The sequence below is a fragment of the Protopterus annectens genome, chromosome 9.part0 (assembly GCF_019279795.1).
Source record: "Protopterus annectens isolate FY-2018-M chromosome 9.part0, PAN1.0, whole genome shotgun sequence".
Classification (NCBI taxonomy): Eukaryota; Metazoa; Chordata; order Ceratodontiformes; family Protopteridae; genus Protopterus; species Protopterus annectens.
In genome coordinates this window covers 1,398,149,056-1,398,169,055 of record NC_056743.1, presented here as the reverse complement: position 1 = coordinate 1,398,169,055, position 20,000 = coordinate 1,398,149,056, and the positions used below count along the sequence as shown (strand labels likewise).

The window sequence follows — 20,000 nt, the reverse complement described above, 5'->3', positions numbered from 1 at the left end:
GACCACCAGTTCAGAGCAGATTTGGGAGTTACCTTTGAGATTGCAGACGTATGCAACAAGGCCTTGTGATTATTCTTAGTGGATGTGGCCAATCTGGACTCGAAGATAGCCTTAGAGGATTTCACCAGTGACCTTATTTGCTTGTTCAGATAAAGGAGAGATTGCTTCCAACGTGGCAATTGCTCCTTCTTGGTCCTAGACAGCAATTTTTTTCTTTTACTATAGAGTCTGTTTATTGCTGCTGTCCACCAGATAGGTTTACTCTTCCTTGAGGAAGATGATTTGGTCCTGTCAGTTATTGCGGAGTCCATGCAGCTATATAGGTGCTCATATAGTTTTTTGGTGTAGGCTTGGACATTAGTGCTTGTTCCAACTAAAGGGATGGTGGCTGTGAAGCTGCTTATACCTGCTTTCAGGAGATTGTAGTCAGCTTTTTGGAAAGTTTTTTTATTCGACCCTGGCAATGGGAGGGGGCAGGGGAGATGGTGGCTTCGAAAGTGATTGCTTTATGGTCGGATCTTACCAAGGAGGATGGCACTGTAGGGGTGCTACAGTGGCTACTCATGTTGGTTAGAGCAGGTCCAGGATATTTTCACCTCTAGTGGGAGTGTCGACCAACTGATCCAATGCACTGGCATTGACAAAGTCAAGGAATCTCTGGGCATTCATGTTTGAGCTAAAATAGGTCTTCCACTCTATGGTTGGGTAGTTAAAGTCACCCAGGATCAGGGTAGAGGGTTGAATCTTGATGGATTCAAGTAAGTCCAGGTAGGTGGAGTGGGCCTCCTAAGTCATGGTTGGGGATCTGTAGCTAGCTATGATTTGAACAGGTGTTTTGTCAACAGTTAACTGCACCTGGAGTGTCTCCTGTGCATCATACTGTTTATCCAGCCTAGAGATGTGTACGTCTTTGATAAATATTGAAACTCCACCTCCTTTGGCTTTGTAGCCCTCTGTTTGGGGTCTGAACATATGGTAGGACAAGTAACCTGGTAAGGCTGGGGTGCTCTCCACAGCTATGAACCAGATTTCAGTGACTGCATAAATGTCAGCATCTTCCAGGGCGAGGAATAATGAGTGCAGTTTCATGTTAAGACTCCTAGCATTTAGCAGCATGACCTTTAAATTTCGTTTAGAAGAATTTTTCACATTGGTAATTTTGTTCTCATGACTTTGCATAAAACAGGCACTATGGGGGAGGCAAGAGCCTTTGCCAGATGCCTGAAGCCCAGGGGAGACAGATGAAGGCCATTTCTGGCAAAGCATCGTGGTTTGTCAATCATGTTTGCCCAAGCTGTTAGGTTATGGATCCCCTTTGAATGACACCAGAAACTAACCCAGTTGTTAAAGTCAATCATTTTCGGTTTGTATTGAGGCATCATTATGGATGACAGTATGATGCTGATTAAGGCTAGGGACATACCTGCCTGGGACACATATTCGGCAAGCTCAACCATGTCTCTCTTCAAATAGTCCAGAGAAGTACATCGCAAGTCATTCACACCAACATGGACTATGACAGAGTCATAACAGTACCTGTTGTTGAGAGACTTGAGTGAGTGAGTGAGTAATATGGCAGATTCTGGCATCTGACAAGCAACTTACCGTGACTTTCCCTTGTCTAGCCTGGTGAGGGGCACATCTGTGTGTTTCATGACACAGTCTCCTATAACTAGTATGTTGGGTTTGTGGCTGGGTCTTACAGGCTGTGAGACACAGGCATGTGTACTATGTGTGGTGCTTGGTGCGGTGGGTTGTGATGTGCATGTGTGCTTTTACCTCAGAGGTCTATTTTGTTTAGGTATGTTTTTGGTGAGAACCTCCACATATGTAGGAATGTACTGTACAGGTGTGGGTGGTTTTAGAGGTGTGGTATTTGTGATGTTTCTGCAGACAACCTTCTTAGTGACATATGTACTTATTGGCTTGTGATTGAGACAGCAAAGATTCTAGGTACTTAATGTAACTGTATCTCTCACATATTGTGTTCCTAGGTGGTAGAACAAGAGGGTTGTCCATGCACATGAGGCAGTTGCTACACTGTCTCAGGATGCCCATATCAACCAGACTAGCAGGAGAAACCACAGGAAATTGTCTGTCCATTGTTGTCAGAATCTGTGAAAGAGAGGTAAAGGATGGTAGATAGGTGTGAGTAGGGCTGGATATAATCAACAGAGTAGTTGCAAGGGAGGGTGTCAGTTACACAGGAGTGCTGGTAAGGGGATAAAAATGCAACTGATTTAATGGGTTAAAACAGTGCTGTGGCAGTGCGCAATGATTGCTTGTGCTATAATCTGTTTTTTCCTTAGTACTATAGACATACATGCTTAACAGTGTATTTACATTCAACATTGTTTTGCTTCAAAACCTTAATCTACTCTTGTTGCATACTTTTAATAATGAAACACCTGAAAAAAAAGCAAAATTCCCATGCTGTACTAGTGTCCTGGACTTTCATAGCATCCTGTGGAGCTAAGTGCAGAGTGGTGGTTTACATGTGTAGCAAAAAGGAATACAATCAATGATTAAGCAACACGAAGTACAGTTGTGTGCACTTACCATAAATGTAGATATTCAAATGTATTCACTGTTGCAGTCATCACACTTGGATTATCTGCCTGCAGGTAGCCATCAGCCAGCCTGAATACCATAGTCTTGGGATTTCTGCGTCAGATGCTGTCGCTTCTTCCATGACGTCAGGTCGTCAGGGGTATAAAACATGCAGCCGACGCCATTACATCAGGTTTTTCTTGCCCCAGATGTCAGGTGCCTCCAAAATAGGAAGCAATTATATGGTGTGGAACACCCCCAGCAAAAAGCAAATACACATAGAATAAGATATGCCAAACCAAAAAGGATAGGTGAAAGCAAAGACAATCAGGGGGCTTGAGGGGGGGTAAACAAGACTGCAACAGTGAATACACTTGAACATCTACATTTATGGTAAGTGTACACAACTGTACTATGTCCGTGTTTCACTGTTGCAGTCATCCCATTTGGGTTGATTCCCAAAGCTAAGGAAGGGTGGAGGTAGATTAAGAAGCACTGGGACTGGCAATCAGGCCGTGTAAGAGTGCTGTGGCAAATCCAGCTCTGGATTTAGAAAAGATAGGCAAGTGGTAATGCTTGGTGAAAGTGTGTACAGAGCTCCAGGTTGCAGCTTCCAGGATGTTCCTGGTAGGGACTCCTCTGAGAAATGCAGTAGAGGTAGATGTAGTCCTAGTGGAATGTGTTCTTATCCCCTGTGGGGTAAGTTTTCCATGGTGCTTGTAGCAGAAATGCAGTGTGCTATCCATTTAGATATGGTTTGCTTTGAAATGGCCTTCCCCTCTGCCCCTGCAGCTGGTCAGATTTTCTGAGAGGCTTAGTCCTGTCCAAATAAAGTCTAAGTTGTCTGTGCACATCTACAGGATGCAGTATCCTTTCCCCATTATTTTGAGGATTAGGGAAAGAAGTAGGCAAATGAATGGACTGGTTTAAAGCCACACTAGACACCACCTTGGGTATAAAAGATGGGTTAGTCCTGAGGTAAACCCTGTCGGCATGGAAGATAATGATGGGTTCCACTGCCATAAGGGCCTGCAGTTCAGACACTCTTCTTGCTGAAGTGATGACGAGAAGTAAAGCTGTTTTCCATGAGAGGAATTTCAACTCTGCTGTAGCAGCCGGTTCAAAGGGGGGGAAGTGTACGTTTTTCCAATACAAAGTTAAGGTCCCATGTTGAAGTGGGAGCTCTCCTGGGGGGGGGGTCTTAAATTTTTGGCACCTCTAAGGAACTGTTTTATCAGAGGACGAGAGAAGAGGGATGTCTCAGTATTATAATGAGCTGAGATGGCAGAGGCTTGTACCTTAATTGAAGAGAAGGATAGGCCCTTGTGGAGCATTTCTGTTAAGTAATCTAGTATATGAGGTAAGCTGGGCACAGTTGTGCCTATCCCTTAAGACTGGCTCCAGGAAAAGTATCTTTTCCACTTTTCTGAATAGGAGTTTCTAGTACTAGGCCTCCTTGCCTCAAGAATGACATCCAGCGCCTGCTTACTGAGGGTTGCTAGAGGTAAGTTCAGGGGATTAGCCAGGCTGCAAGGTTCAGGGTCTTAAGCTGAGGGTGCAGAATTTGACCCCCCTGCTGGGACAGCAGGGAAGGGGTCTGAGGCAGGTGCCATGGTTGTAGCACTGTCAGACTGCGGAAAAGAGGATACCAGTGCTGGCGTGGCCAGTATGTTGCAATCATGATTGTCCTTGGCTTGTGCTGTTTGATCTTTAGTAGAACCTTCAAGAGGAGAGCAGAGGGGCAAAGGCATAGACTGAGAGGCTTTCCCAGGAAAAGAACAGGACATCCACATTCCAAGCTTGGCTGTAGGGAGTCCTGGTCCAGTATTTGTTCAATTAATAGTTCTGAGGGGAAGCAAACAAGTCCACCTCTGGTGTCCCCCAGCTCCTCCCCAAAAGCTTGAATATTTTGGGTTCCAGTTTCCATTCGTGTGGGTCCATGAGATTTCTACTTAAGTCGTCTGCCAGTGAATTTAATTTGCCTGGCAGGAATTGAGCTTGTAGCTGCACTTGGTTGCTCAAGGCTGTGTTCCACAGAGCCATGCTAGTCTGCAGAGTGAGAAGGAATGTATTCCCCCCTGCTTGTTTATGCACCATATAACTGTGGTGTTGTCTGTCTTTACCAATACTTGACCTGGAAGAATAAGGCCTTTGAAGGCTGTCAGAGCATTCAGTACAGCTAACACTTCTTTTTGATTGATATGCAGGTGCATCTGCTTTGGGTTCCATTTGCCCTGAATGCACTGCCCTGCCATGTGAGCTCCCCATGCATAGTCTGATGCTTCTGTTGTTAGGGTTTGGGTGGCAGGGGGTAGAGTGAAAGGGAGTCCCTTGTTGTGGTTGCAGGCCTCTGCCCACCAAAGGAACTCTGCCTTTAGACACAGAATGATAGGAATTATTGTTTCCAGGTTCTGAGAATGTTGACACCATAGACTTTTTAGATACCATTGAAGTTTCCTCATATGCAGTCTTGCATATGGAATTAACAGAATACAAGAAGCCATGAACCCCAGAGCTTACAGTATTTTCCTTGCAGACAGCTGGGTTTTTGTGGCCAGTAGGTTGAAGTAAGTTGTCAAATAAATTTGTTTCTCTGGAGTGAGGAATGCCATCTGGGAAGTTGTGTTCAAGCTTGCTCCCAGGAATACAATCTGTTGGCAGGGTACTAGATGTGATGTATTTACGTTGATGGTGTACCCCAGTGAAATTAGAAGTCTTTTTACAAATGCCAGGTGCTGTAGTAGCAAGTCCTGACTTTCCGCCTGAATCAGGCAATCATCCAAGTATGGGTAAATCTGCCTGCAAAAAGCAATGGCTGGAGCTAGGCACTTTGTGAACACCCTGGGCACAGTAGATAAGCCAAAGGGAAGTACAGAGAACTGATAGTGCATAGAGCCTGCCCTGAAGCGAAGGTATTTCCTGCAAGATTCCCTTATGGGGATGTGCAGGTAAGCTTCTTCTAAGTCATCGGAAGCAGCTGTTGCTGAGTTAGCATTTTGAATTTTGGAACCACCAGAAAGGTGTTGAGAATAGATAAATCCAGGATAAGACATCATGAGTTTTCTTTTCTGGGAACCAGGAACAGTCTTGAATAAAAACCTTGTCCCCTTTGTTCTTCAGGGACAGGTTGAACAGCCTTGATGCTGAGGAGAGAAAGTACTTGCTTTTAGGCCTCCGCCCACTGATTTGGGGGGAGGTCTGGCCATCCACTTTAGGTTGGGAGTGAGTGGAAGTGGAATGTGCATCCTAGGGAAACAATGTTTAAAACCCATTTGTCTTGGGTAATGTATTCCCAGTTTTTTGCATGCAGGGCGAGTTTATCTCCTAAAGGTGCAAGTATCTGAGCAAAGCTTGGGGGAGTTAAGGATAAGTCATTGTGCAAGTTTACCAGAGGGGTTTGAGTACTACTCCCTGTTTTGTACGTGGGTGCACCCCACTGCTTAGATCTGTGCATAACCTGAGACTGAAGTCTTGGGGGTTAACTGCTCCTGGGTTTGGACTGAGAAGGCCTGGAAGGGACTGGAATGGACCAGTTCTTTGAAGGCCAATGCCTACTGAATCTAGGTGGCTGTACTTGTAAGAAATCTTTAACCGTTTGCATGGATTTAGCTTTCTCCTCCATCCTTTTGAGAATTTCTTCTGCTTTACTGCCAAATAGGCGCTCTTGGTTTAAGGGTGCATCCAGTAATTTTGCTTTGACATGATCTGGCAAGTTTTGTTCCTTAAGCCAAGCATGCCTTCTAAGAACAGACCCCATGACAGCAGCCCTACAAGATGCTTCTAAAGCATCAAAACTACACTGCAATGTATGTTTATCAACTTGGTCAGCAGAATGCATTAACTCTTGTAAATCTTTGTGTTCTGCACAGTCAGGAATCAACATAATTTTCTGTTTAATTAGCCCCAAAATATGCTGCTGATACTTTAACATATGAAACTGGCAATTTAAAGCCCTAATGGTCAGAGTAGCAGATGTGTATACCTTCTTACCCCATCTATCTGAAGCCCTAGAATCCCTGACAGAAGGGGTTGAATTCTTGGCAGTAGTAGCCTTAATGCCTTTTGGTCCTTGGGAAATGGTCTCTGGATCTACAGTATGATTCTTGAAAAGGAATTTGTGAGAGTCAGGTACTCTATAGTACCTGTCAAGTTTCCTGGGAGCTGGAGGCAAAGTATCCAGGGTAAGGCTGGATTCCAAGAAAACATCATATACAATCTCCAGAAAAGGAGGGATAGCTAGAGGCCTGTGCTGAGGCAGGTTTAAAAATTCCCTGAGTCTCTTTTTGGACTGAGGGTAGTCCTGGCTTTCCCAGCGGAAATGCTCCCTAAGGATATGCAGGGTTTCACCAAAAGAAACATCTTCTGGAGGGGAAACAGAGGGAATGGAATCCTCTGCATCAGAATCCTCATAGGTAGATAAGGATATGTCCTGGTAGTCAGGAGGAACATAGATATCAGATTCCTGACCAGAAGAATCAGAAGGAAAATCAGTTCTAGGTCTCTGACCTAATTAAGGTAATAAGGTCTTCAGCCATTCTAATCATTTGTTTTTGAGGCCTGTGGGCCTGAGAATGCACTTTGGTCATCTGTTTCCTAGGGGCAGTGTGAACTTTAGGCCTGAGAAATTCGGTATTTTTGGCTTGAAACAAAGTCATCGGTTTAATATGAAAATCGGTAGGCCTGAATACACCCTCAGAAGCCGGTGCCTGCACAACGGCTCAGGACACATCCAAGGTAGAGACATCCGCAGGTTCCATAGGTGAAGAAGCATCTTGTGGCATACCGGACTCCAAATGGCTCTCAGTAGAGGCCTGTAAATCTGTAGAAGCGGGTATCAGGGGCTGCAAAAGCACCTCAATGAGTACCGGCAGACTGGCAACTAGCTTAACTGTAGCGTCGGCGGCAGTTTTGGACCTATGCGGGCAGTCTTTGTCTTTATCCTTATGTTTTTTTGGAAGATTGGTAGTCGGATGGCTTACTGATGCCATTTCGAAATACGGAGATCGAGAGCAAAAGTATTTAGCTACAAAAATTGCCCGACGATGGATAGTTCAGGCATTGAAGAAAGTACAAAACCGACAGCAAGGGACGTCGTGGTCTGGGCCTAAACAGGTGACGCAGTAAGAATGAAAATCTCTATGAGGTATTTGCTTTCCACAGGCAAGACAATTATTAATTTTTTCTGACATTGGTTAGATCAAGGAAAAAGGATCCCCAACGGGATACTTATCTTTTAGAGGACTTCAGGTCTGAAACTTGAAAACGAAAATTTCAGGAGTTGGCCGACTGGCACTTGCGAACTGCTTCTGCTTTGGGCACCGCACATCAAGAAAGACTGATGTAATGGCGTCGGCTGCATCTAGGTGGAAGAAGCGACAGCATCCCACGCAGAAATCCCAAGACTCTGGTATTCAGGTCGGCTGAGGGCTACCTGCAGGCAGATAACCCAAATGTGATGATTGCAACAGTGAAACACAAAGAACATCCTAGTATTTATAGGTATGATTATCCCCTAAACTGCAAATACAGCAATTTGTACTTAAAATAATAAAAAATGTATACAACAGACACCATAAGACCAAATCAGGCTTTGTCCCTTTAGACAGAAAATTATGTACTAAATAAGATCAAGATTCCCGTATAGAAGGATATCAAAATCAGTTCAAGAATGAATGGTAATTTGTCCGATGTAAGTAAAGAAGGGGAAGGCTGTAAAAACAGGCCTTTACAAGGTACATCATCTGGCACGCTATGCAGTGAGGAAATTACCACTAAGAAATGTCTTTTCTCGCTTACATTTATTTTATAAATTTTGCTCTCTCCTTCAGCCTGGGCAATCAGAATACTTTCCATCTGTTTCTTCAGGTAATCCCTTGATTGTTCAAGTTGCTTCTGAAAAAAAAAAGTTACAGAAACTCATCTCACATTTTTAAAGAATCGAGTCAAACAAAATTAAAAGTACACATTACAGCTGTCATGACAAGCATAATGGGATATTAAAAAAACAGTAATGGTGCCAAATTTCTTTTGAGTAGAAATTCAAGAGAGATGGAAACAAAATGCTTCAGAACGGTAAATAATTTGTATAACATTTTAGGTGGAGTCTCATGAAATGCTATCTGCATTACTTTTTGAAGAATGAATTAGACATTTATCTACTAATGGTGCAAATGTTACCCTCATCCACATTTAATTCTCAAGGGAAGAAATTCGGAAATGTTGAAAAGACCACATTTTTGACCAGTGAGATTTTCTTATGTTCCACTTACTAAAGTCTCTCACCATTCTGTACAGCATAAACCTGCACAAATTTAATGCCATCAAACACAAAAGTCAAATGATGTAGAAAGGGCTCAGTATAGCGTTACCATATTCTGTAAATAAATGAATGAATCTTCAATAATAATAAAATATGTATGTGCATGTCTGTGTGTGTGTGTCTGTGTGTGTGTGTGTGTGTGTGTATATATGTGCACTGAATTTACTCTGAACACTCAAATGTCAATGTTCACAAAGTTGAGCAGAAAATGGCACCAACCTACTACAAATCCGCAGAGCAAAAGTGTCAGCGCATGCAAAAAAAAAGGTAAAAACCTATTTGTTTTTGGCATTTGCACTCCCAAATACTCCCTGCTAATTATATATACTAACTCTCAGATCTCACACTGCCAGAGAAAGGGCATATTCCTCAATCATGAGAATTGTGCAGTCTCACACACCTATCGACCATCTGTTTAACTGACCAAATTTTGTTGACTAAACAGACGTTGATGCAATTAAGCATTACCATATAAATATATAAACACACACACACACACACACACACACACACACACACACACACACACACACGGGTCTACTTTGTTTAAACGAAAGTACGTATAAATGAATCTGACTTACCTGAGTTGATTTCTCTGAAATGGCATTTCAACAAACACACGGACTGCCGAATTCCTTTCCCTGTGAAAGGAACCACTTGGCCACCATAGTGAACTGTGCCCTCTCTTCCGTTTAGTGCGATGTCGGAGTTGGTATATTTAAGATGTAGGGGGTGTGAAAAGCGAAGTCTCCCATGTGGGGGTGTGGGAGGCAAAACCCCTCCCCCCACTTTGGTGGGCTTACTTTTGCTCTGTTTCAATTACTTACCATGGTGGCCAAGTGGTTCCTTTCACAGCGAAAGGAATTCGGCAGTCTGTGCATTTGTTGAAATGCCGTTTTGGAGAAATCAGCTCAGGTAAGTCAGATTCGTTTAAACATACTTTCATTTAAACAAAGCAGACTCATATGTATGTATGTGTACACACACACGCACACACAGACACACACACACACACACACACACACATATATATATATATATATATATATATATATATATATATATATTTGTATACATACACACACACACACACACACACACACACACACACACACACACACACACACACACACATATATAAAATAAGTATACCACTACAGAACAAAAACACCCATAGTTAACTGGCGTAATGTCAACGTCAAAACATCAAAAATGTTGACATTTACATGCCATATGCATGCACCGAGATACAACCTGGCAGCATGCAAACTTTTAATTTAAAAAAATGCAAAAAAAAAAATTCTTCAGGGAGCAAGCTTCACCTTGCAAAAAACAAAAAAAAACATTAAAACATTTTTGCAAAGAGCAAATTCCCCCCTGCATCTTCTTCCCCCATGTAAGGGACTGCAACCCATACCCTTTGCTAATTATATACACCAATTCTAAGATCGCACAAACATGGGGTTAAGGCAAATTTGCTAAACTTTGGATATGTGTGATCTCGTACAACTGTTGATCAGCTGCCTAGCTGACTACATATATGACTAGGTAGCTGTTGACCAAACACATAATTGGCTTTTTAAGTAGCACCAATATTTATATATATGCACACATACATACACACTTACAAATGCGTACACACACAAAGGAAACTGAATAACAGCTCAAAATGTAACAGATACTATCAGTCTACAATACCACAGCATATGCTGGTTTTGTACGCATATATTCCGACAAAACAACAACAACATGAAGAAAGAAAATGCTTGTTAATGTCAGTCATCAAATTTTATTTTAACATTTGTTTACACAACAGGAATCTTGCTTGCCAAAATAACTCAGTTGATTATGTCTTGTAGAAAAAGCAATGGCTCAAATAAATTAGACCGATTTAAGGGTGCAAATACCAATAAATAACTAAGCTCAAACAAAAACTCTGTATGTGGAAAACTACTTGTGGACTTTCTCTACTAAAAATATGGAAGTGTTCCTCTTTCTGACCCTATACTATTCATGGGATTCATATTTCCATTGCAGTAGCTGATTTTGTGGGAACAGTGGCCACATGAAGGGTGGTGTCGATTTAGAGAAACTGATTCTGGTCATGGAAGGCCCTGTAAAATGGCATGGCTTGCATAACATACAAACGGCAGTATAATAAGGAAATAAGCAATATTATTAAAACTGCAGCAATGTTGGCTGCAAATGAGGGACCACTACACATTATGGCAGCGCAATGCAGAAATAGATACATTTTGTGTGGACAGACAGAAATGCAAGTGTTGTTGACTTCAGTAAAATCCTGCAGTTAAAATATGTAATGCAAAAATATGCATGGGGTAGCTGCTTCATTAGTCAGTATAAATATGCAAGAAGCTGTTGACACTGATGGTTGTCATGGAGGTGTGTATCATCATCCTTGGTGCCACCAAGTCATCTGACTACGCCTAACATACCATGCCAGTCATCTGAGTAGGCCTAATATACCATGCCAGTTATCTGACTAGGCCTAACATACCATGCCATCCAGAAATATAGGATCACGATGTGTGGACAGAGGCAACATTGCAGGAGCTGGTTGCAATATGCTTCATATGCAGGCTTAAGGGATAAGCGGAGTATCCAAAGGTATGTGTGACTCTGGGAAGCTTAACTACAGGGACCTTTCAGTGACCAATAGTAGACAAGGTGGATGTTTCAAAGGCATCAGCCTCAGGATACTCCACCAGCTCCTCGATGCCATGCTACAGCATGTATTAGAGTACATGTGGTTCCCACACATCATAGATGAGACAGGAAACCCCAAACAGGCATTTTATGAAGTCTGTTTCCCCTGGGGTAGTGGGAATCATTCACTGCACTCACACTACAACAAAAGCTCTACCTGGGGAGCAGGGACAACGGTTTATCAAGCATAAGGAGTTCCAGAGGAAAATAAGATCATAACATCAGATTTGTGGGAATAATGGTGACTGCTGTGGAAAGAGGATTATGTTGGCATGTTTTTACATTCCACCTAAATTTGCTACTTAAAAGGATTCTGAGAGATATAATTTGCTTTCAGCAGGGAATGTTATGCATAGGTAGGGACTGGAACCCAATTTGCAATAGTGAAATACCAGGGGAACCAAGAAGGGGAAATATAATAAAGAAGAGTAGATATCTAAAGAAATATGTGAGAACATTTGGTAAGGGAGGTTGGCATAATGGTTAAGGTGTTTACCTTACACACACAAGGTGCAGGGTTTGATTCTCACATGGGGTAATTGGCTAGGCTTAAAAAGACCCACAAGGGCAGTTAGCTTAGTATTAATCTATGAATCTATCAACCTAAGGAAGATATGAGTTAAGTAGAAGAAACTCAAGACAGAATGTATGTATAACTACCCAAGGTATAGACCTGGGTTAGACTGGATTGAAATTATATCTCACAGGAGCGTTTATACTTCACTGAAAACTTTATCACACATCCAATAACTACTTTACAGTGTGCACCAATAAAAACTAAGACAAAGAAGCAAAACAATTAAGCATAAATGATACACTGGCACTTTCCCACTTATCTGCTAGAGAGAGAAGTTGTTCATAGGTTCATAGATTAGTACTAGGCTAAATGCCCTTGTGGGCCATTTTAAGCCAAGCCAATTACCCCATGTGAGAATCAAACCCTGCACCTTGTATCTATAAGGTAAACACCTTAACCATTATGACAACCTCCCACCTCTTGTTAAGGAATGGTTAGTGGAAATGATTTGAGAGTTAATAAGGAATTAGGTTCATAGGTTCATAGGTTAGTACTAAGCTAACTGCCCTTGCGAGCCATTGTAAGCTTAGCCAATTATCCCTTGTGAAACTCAAACCCTGCACCTTGTGTTTGTAAAGCAAACACCTTAACCATTAGGCCACCCTCCCAACCCTAGATAGAAATTTCATCAGACGGGATAGCTAATGTGTGGGTTAAAATGAAAATGAAGTTTAAAAACACGTAGAGAAAGACGTGGGGAAAAATAATAAGAATTGTTTAGAGGGTTTGACAAATGTTAAAGTAATGCACAATAATGTGAATCTCATGGAACAAGAACAGGAGCAAATGTAAAGTGCTAAAGGGAAAACAAGGGATTATTTGGATAATATGTACGAGTTTTTGTTTAGTTTATGTAAAATAACTAGTTTTGATAACTCCAGAGCACAAAACCTTTTTGCACAAAGTCTTAGACAACAGAAATTAGAACAGGCTGTCACCAAACTTAAAAGCCTTTAACACAAAAAATAGCCAACGATCTCATAGAAAGTGTTAAGAGGTATCTTGGAAATTTTATGGCAGTCAAGTATACAGCAGAGGAATGTGGAAACCATGAAAAGGCACAATTAGAAATATTCATGGAAGACTTAAGGTTAAGGTTAGCGGAAGAAGAGACTCAACAGTTAATGACTACGACAGGGAAAGATGAGCTAAAATAATCATGTATAACCAAGCAACAGAAATGTCTCCAGGAGCAGATGGCATTCCTGTGGAATTTTGGAAGCTGGGGAGGGGGAAAGTGAAAACGAACTGAAAGATTTTGTTTAACAATATTTTAAAAGGGAGAAGAGTACCAACAACTTGGAAGAAAGCTATGGTAGCTGTATAACCAAGGATGATAAATAGCTGTATAACCAAGGATGATAAAGACTCTTCAGAACAAGCGTCATATACATCTATTTCAATTTTAAACCAAAATGATGGTGTTTATGTCTATACTAGGTAAAACAATGGCAAAGGTGTTTCCAAAACTGATAGATATTGATCACTGTGGTTTTGTGGAGGGGAGGCAAGCATTTGACAACATAAACAGAACTATGATATAGAGAATACAGCAGAGTGCTAGAAAATGCTACAACAGGAAGTGAATCTCGAAAAGAAAGCATACAAAACAGTCAGTTGGAATTTTATGTGTAGGGAATGGCAGCATTTGCATTCCCTGATAGAATAACATGGCTAATCAGGAGGATTTTGCTGTTTCGAACTTCGCCCATATGAGGTTCGAAGTTTTGAAACTTCGACTATATAATATAGACCTGAGAGGGTTCCCTCTTTGACAAACTGCATTTGAACAGAAGAACAAGGCAGGGGTGACTGCTTTCCCTTTGTCATCTGCTTTACATTTAGAGCCATCAGCAAAGAAAACAAGGGACTACCAAATTCAAGGACATAAATGCTAAAGTAATCAGTAAAAGTTAGCTTAATTCACAGATAAAATTGCTTTTTAATTAATAATTTTAGAAAAGGGCATTTTGGAATATTTTTAGACAGTTGTCTTTTAATCATAAAAATAAATGAAGTAAAACAAAGGCTACAGCAGTAAGCTATGTACCCACACACAAACTAAATCAGTGATACCCATATTTATAGGGGGAATTAAGATGAAGTACTTAGGTGTATGGATTAAAAGGACTCTGTTACGGCAGCTAAGGATATGTGGAAAGCGACTAAATAGAGAGAATACAAAAACTGAGAAGTTGGAAGTAGTGAAAATGTTTCTAGTCCCTTTAGTTTTACATACAGAACAGGTTTATTTTTATTAATGTGAACAGACTTTGGGGACTAAAATTAATAAAGAGTTGAAGGAATTTATTTGGGAAAGGAAGAGGGCAAATAATTAAGTGGTATACATCGATTCTCTCGAAAGAACAATGGACGTTTAGGATTACCTGATCTGAGGGAATATTTTAGAGATATACAATCAAGGTTTATATACATAACACAAGAAGAAGGATATCAAAGTGGAAAGGTATGATGATGAAATGGGTGGGGAGTTTGAGAATATTTAGAGAGCAGGATTTTGGATGCAGATCCTTAAGGAGAACTACCGTACAAAATATTATACTCTTAAGCAGCACAGTATTCTAAGAACTAAGCCAATATGGGAATGGAAAAAGGAGATTTTACCCATCGGAATGGCTGTAAGTAGGAGGATAGAAAGTATGCAAAAAGTGTCTGTAATTTAATGGAGAAAATTAACAAATGAACCAAGGTTTTGGGAGCAATAATGAGAGAGGCAAAGGTAGTAGAGTGGGGTGAGGCCAAGCACAAGTTTGGACTGCAGGTTAGAGACTGCCTTCCATATCAAGGACTGACAGGAGTATATGCAAAGAGAAAGGGGCGGAGGATTAAGTGAAAGACCACTTCTGGGAGTCTTTTTAGTTGGGACCAGGACAGAAGCTAAAAAAAGGGATAATTAGCAGGGCATTTAAAATATTGCATGTTGGCTATAAGAATCAACCAGAGGAGGTTAGAAAATATTCGGAAGAGAGAATGGAAAGATACTAAACAAAAGAGAATACAAAAAGGGAATATACAAAGGAACAAGAGGAGACCATCTATAGAACTCTATAATATGCAATAAAGTCTAGAAGGTTTAGGAATTTTGCTAGGAAGTGTTTGCACTGGTATTTTTACAGTCCACGCAGACTTCAGAGAATTTTACTTTAGGTAGATTGCAAATGCTGGAGGTATGATGGGGAAATAAATTGGGAGGGTTTTCTGGGAATGTGACGAGTTGACAGATTTAAAAAATTCCCTACTACATGCTGTGTCAGAAATATTGGTGGGGTAAATGGTTGTAACTAAGGAAATTATGATTTTGAGGGATATAAAATCTGAAATGCCTAGATACATTAAGGCCTTAACTGTAACTAAAATAATTAATAGTGTAAAGGGAATAAAAGAACTGGAAGTGGGATCTTTAGGAATGGGAACGAGCAAATTCCATAGAAATAAATGAAATTTGTGGCAAAAATGCAAAAAAGATAGTGTTCAGGAGGAGGAGGAGTGAAATTGAAGGCAGGAATTGAGCAATACATGTTATGTCAGAGTGAATGAAAACTGTTAAAATGCATACTACATGAAATAAAGAAATTGTACTATGGTTTCTTTGTATGTGTGTGTGTACTTTGAGGGGCTGATGAATGAAGAGAATGAGAGGGAGAGAAGGCTGGATGATGTGCGCACAGTGAATCATGAAGTGCAGTGGATTATCAAGGAGGAAGTAAGGATAGCTATGAAGAGGATGAAGAATGGAAAGACTGTTGGTCCAGATGACATGTGGAAGCATGTACGTGTTTAGGTGAAAAATGCAGTAGAGTTTTTAACTAGATTGCTTAATGAAATTTTGGAAAGTGAGAGGATGCCTGAGGAATGGAGAAAAAATGTTTTGGTACCGATTTTTAAGAATAAGGGTGATGTGCAGAGCTGTAGTAACTACAGAGGGATTAAATTGATCAGTCACAACATGAAGTTATGGGAAGGAGTAGTGGAAGCTAGGTTAAGAAGGGAGGTGATGATTAGTGATCAGCAGTATGGTTTAATGCCAGGAAAGAGCACTACAGATGCAATGTGAGAGTGTTGATGGAGAAGTACAAAGAAGGTCAGAAGGAGTTGCACTGTGTCTTTGTGGACTTAGAGAAAGCATATGACAGGGTGCCTAGGGAGGAGTTATGGTATTGTATGAGGAAGTTGGAAGTATCAGAGAAGTATGTAAGAGTGGTACAGGATATGTATGAGGGTAGTGTGATAGCGGTGAAGTCTGCAGTGGGAGTGATGGATGCGTTTAAGGTGGAGGTGGGATTACATCAAGGATCAGCTCTGAGCCCTTTCTTATTTGCAATGGTGATGGACAGGTTAACAGATGAGATCAGACAGGTTAACAGACGAGATCAGACAGGAGTCCCCGTGGACTATGATGTTTGCAGATGACACTGTGATCTGTAGTGAGAGTAGGGAACAGATGGAGGAGACCCTGGAGAGGTGGTGATATGCTCTAGAGAGAAGAGGAATGAAGGTCAGCAGGACTAAGGCAGAATATATGTGTGTGAATGAGAGGGAGGACAGAGGAATAGTGATGATGCAGGGAGTAGAGGTGGTAAAGGTGGATGAGTTTAAATACTTGGGATCAACAGTTCAGAGTAATAGTGAGTGTGGAAGAGAGGTGAAGAAGAGAGTACAGGCAGGATGGAGTGGGTGGAGGAGAGTGTCAGGAGTGATTTGTGACAGACAAGTACCAGTAAGAATGAAAGGGAAGGTCTACAAGAGGGTAGTGAGACCAGCTATGTTACATGGGTTGGAGACAGTGGCACTGACAAAAAGACAGGAGTCAGAGCTGGACATGGCAGAGTTAAAGTTGTTAAGATTTGCAGTGGGTGTGACGAGGGTGGACAGGATTAGGAATAAGTATATTAGAGGGTCAGCCCAGGTTGGAAGGCTTGGAGACAAAGCTAGAGAGGCAAGATTACGTTGGTTTGGACATGTACTGAGAAGGGATGCAGAGTACATTGGGGAAAAAGATGCTAAGGATGACGCTGCCAGGTAACAGGAAAAGAGGAAGGCCTAAGATAAGGTTTATGGATATGGTAAGAGAGGACATGTAGGTGGTTGGTGTGACAGAGCCAGCTGCAGAGGACAGGAAGAAATGGAAACATATGATCCGCCGAAAGAAGTATGCATATATATATATATATATATATATATATATATATATATATATATATATATATATATCTATGGATTCACTTTATAATTTCGAAACACCAAAATCCCGAATTTCAGTATTTCTAAACCATAAAGTCGAATGGCCTAAATCCTGAAACTACACAATCACGAAAAACAAAATCACGAACAGAAACGCACCATACACCACACAACACATACATCATCCAACCCAAACCACAACAAACAAAACACACACAAACACAAAAACAAACAAATAAACCTACACTACATATAAGCAGGAAGGCAAGCCCCCTTGCACCCCTCGTGTGGGGGGCTGTGCCCCACCCCCCTACTTATATATACCAACTCCGAGATCCCACAAACACACACAGAAAGGAAACTCACACCCACACATTCTACAGCACAACACACACACACAAACATCACACATATAAAACACCAAAACATCCAACACTTACACACCCATACTTTCACTTGCCTACTCTAACCCACAAGTACAACTAACAAACACATTCACACACAAATTCCCACACAAAACCCCAACAAAACACTTACCTTATATTACACCTAAATCCATACACAACACAAAACACAATCCAGTCACAACACTGCACGCAATGCACTGTAAAGACATAACTGCAAATTCGAGATATTTGGATTAGCGATTATGCACCTTCGCAATTTTCAACGTATGCCTTTATAAGTTCAAGATACTGAAATTCGGGATTTCAGTATTTCGAAATTATAAAGTGAACCCATATATATATATATATATATATATATATATATATATATATATATATCTATATATATATATATATCTATATCTATATATCTATATATATCTATATATATATATATATATATATATAAAACACACACAAACACACCTCTATGACTATTTTAAAGAAGGATTCATGATGAGTTGCATAAGATAATTTTGGTGAATGGAAACAAACTCTCTCTGTCTCTAAAAGCTTTCTATCCTTTGAGTACCACAGGATGTTTCAATCCATTGACCTCTGGGTCATGGGCCCAGCATGCTTCTACTGTGCCACTTTGTTGTCTCTAACAGCACAATGGCACAGAAAACTGTTCCCCGAAACTACCTTTGGTGAGCAACACAATTTTTTTTTTTACGTTGGGGTAAGCACAAGTGCATCTCACCCCCCCCCCCCCGACATATATATAACAATTCTGAGGACACACAACAGTAGAGGACAAAAAGCAAACTTCATTGTTGGCAGAGAAGTTTCACTGAATAGCAGTCACTCTTTTTGCATTTGCCGGCACTACATTCATTCATATGACACATTCCCTTTAAGAACGCCATGTTTAAAGATTAAAAGTAGTTCCACTCAATCAACTGGAAGGTGGTGTACAATGCACAGGTTATTTTATGCAATGTGTTTGCAGGCCACCCAGGCAATGCCCAAAACTCCTACATCTGGCACATGTGACTTACACCAGTGGTTTGTGGGGGGGGGGGGTGATTTTCATTAGGCCACTCTTCCTGCTGATGCTACATACATACTAAAGCCATGGCTAGTGACACCAATAAGAAATATGCAGACCATGATAGAGAATGCTTGCAACACTGCCCAACCAGAGACCACAGTTGCTACTGAACATGAATTCAGACGGTTAAAGGTCCACTTCTGCTGCTTAGATACTTCTGGTGGTGCATTGTAGTATGACCCTGGAGCATGCAGTAAAATCTTTGCAGTGTGTGCAATATTACACATTATTGTTACACAAACATTTACAGCAAGGTAGAGTCTAAGACATCTGGGAGGAGGAAGTCCCAAATACAGCAGTGGAGGAAGTGCCTGATGAGCAGCCTGTGGATGAACTGGCTGCAGGGGAGAAGCTTTGTGAAAGAGGAGGTGTCTGACAAGGTGCTAGCTGCAGGGGATGAGTATGTAATATGAAGGCAGGCAGATTGGACTGTGGCATTGGCTAAGAGGCAGCATCTTGATCATAATTATGGACCAGAATAAACATAACATATAACAGCAAAAATGATGCATGCAATATTACACCCAGGCCGTGTTACACCATGCATGGACTGCCCATAAACTGCATCACATAAAGCTAACAGAGTATCGAGGGCATGGCACAGGTGAGCAGGGCCACAGGGACAGCTCTCAACAAGTATATGCCTCCAAGTATGTGTCCATTGAAAGAGGTAGGGATGTGCCTATCCATCACATTACTGGAGTCTACCACTGAAACTGTGACCTGACTCTACTAAGATTTGGTTGTCATCATCATTAGGATGAGACAGTTCTCCAATATCAGGCAGACCTATACAAATGCCGGAGGAACAAGACAGCACAGCATCTGTGAAAATAACAACACAGTACCCAATCTAAGGATGCACTCTTCACAGACATCTGCGGCCTAGCTCAGTGCATCTATTCCAATATAACTGTGGAACAATTATGGTTAACATACTTTGAGAAGACGTTCTTTGCATCTGTAATCTTGTTATTTCTGTAACTGGACAATGACTGCAGATAGTACCACATGTTCAGACATACCTACTGGGTCATCACCAGGGGATATTCCTGGCAATTCAGCACTGACATCCAGCACTCCACTGTGGATTCCTAACTGCCTTTAACTTCTCTGCGCCTGTCA

At 41.2% G+C, this 20,000-nt stretch overlaps 1 protein-coding gene across 1 annotated transcript in view; it reads right to left on the bottom strand.

Annotated features, from left to right (window-relative positions):
- The window catches only part of LOC122812088 (E3 ubiquitin-protein ligase TRIM39-like), a 226,951-nt gene that overhangs the window by 166,125 nt on the left and 40,826 nt on the right, over window positions 1-20,000 (bottom strand). Inside the window, exon 2 of the mRNA XM_044084361.1 lies at window positions 8,347-8,442. Coding sequence (XP_043940296.1) covers window positions 8,347-8,442 — 96 coding nt within the window. The remainder of the gene's footprint in view (window positions 1-8,346; window positions 8,443-20,000) is intronic.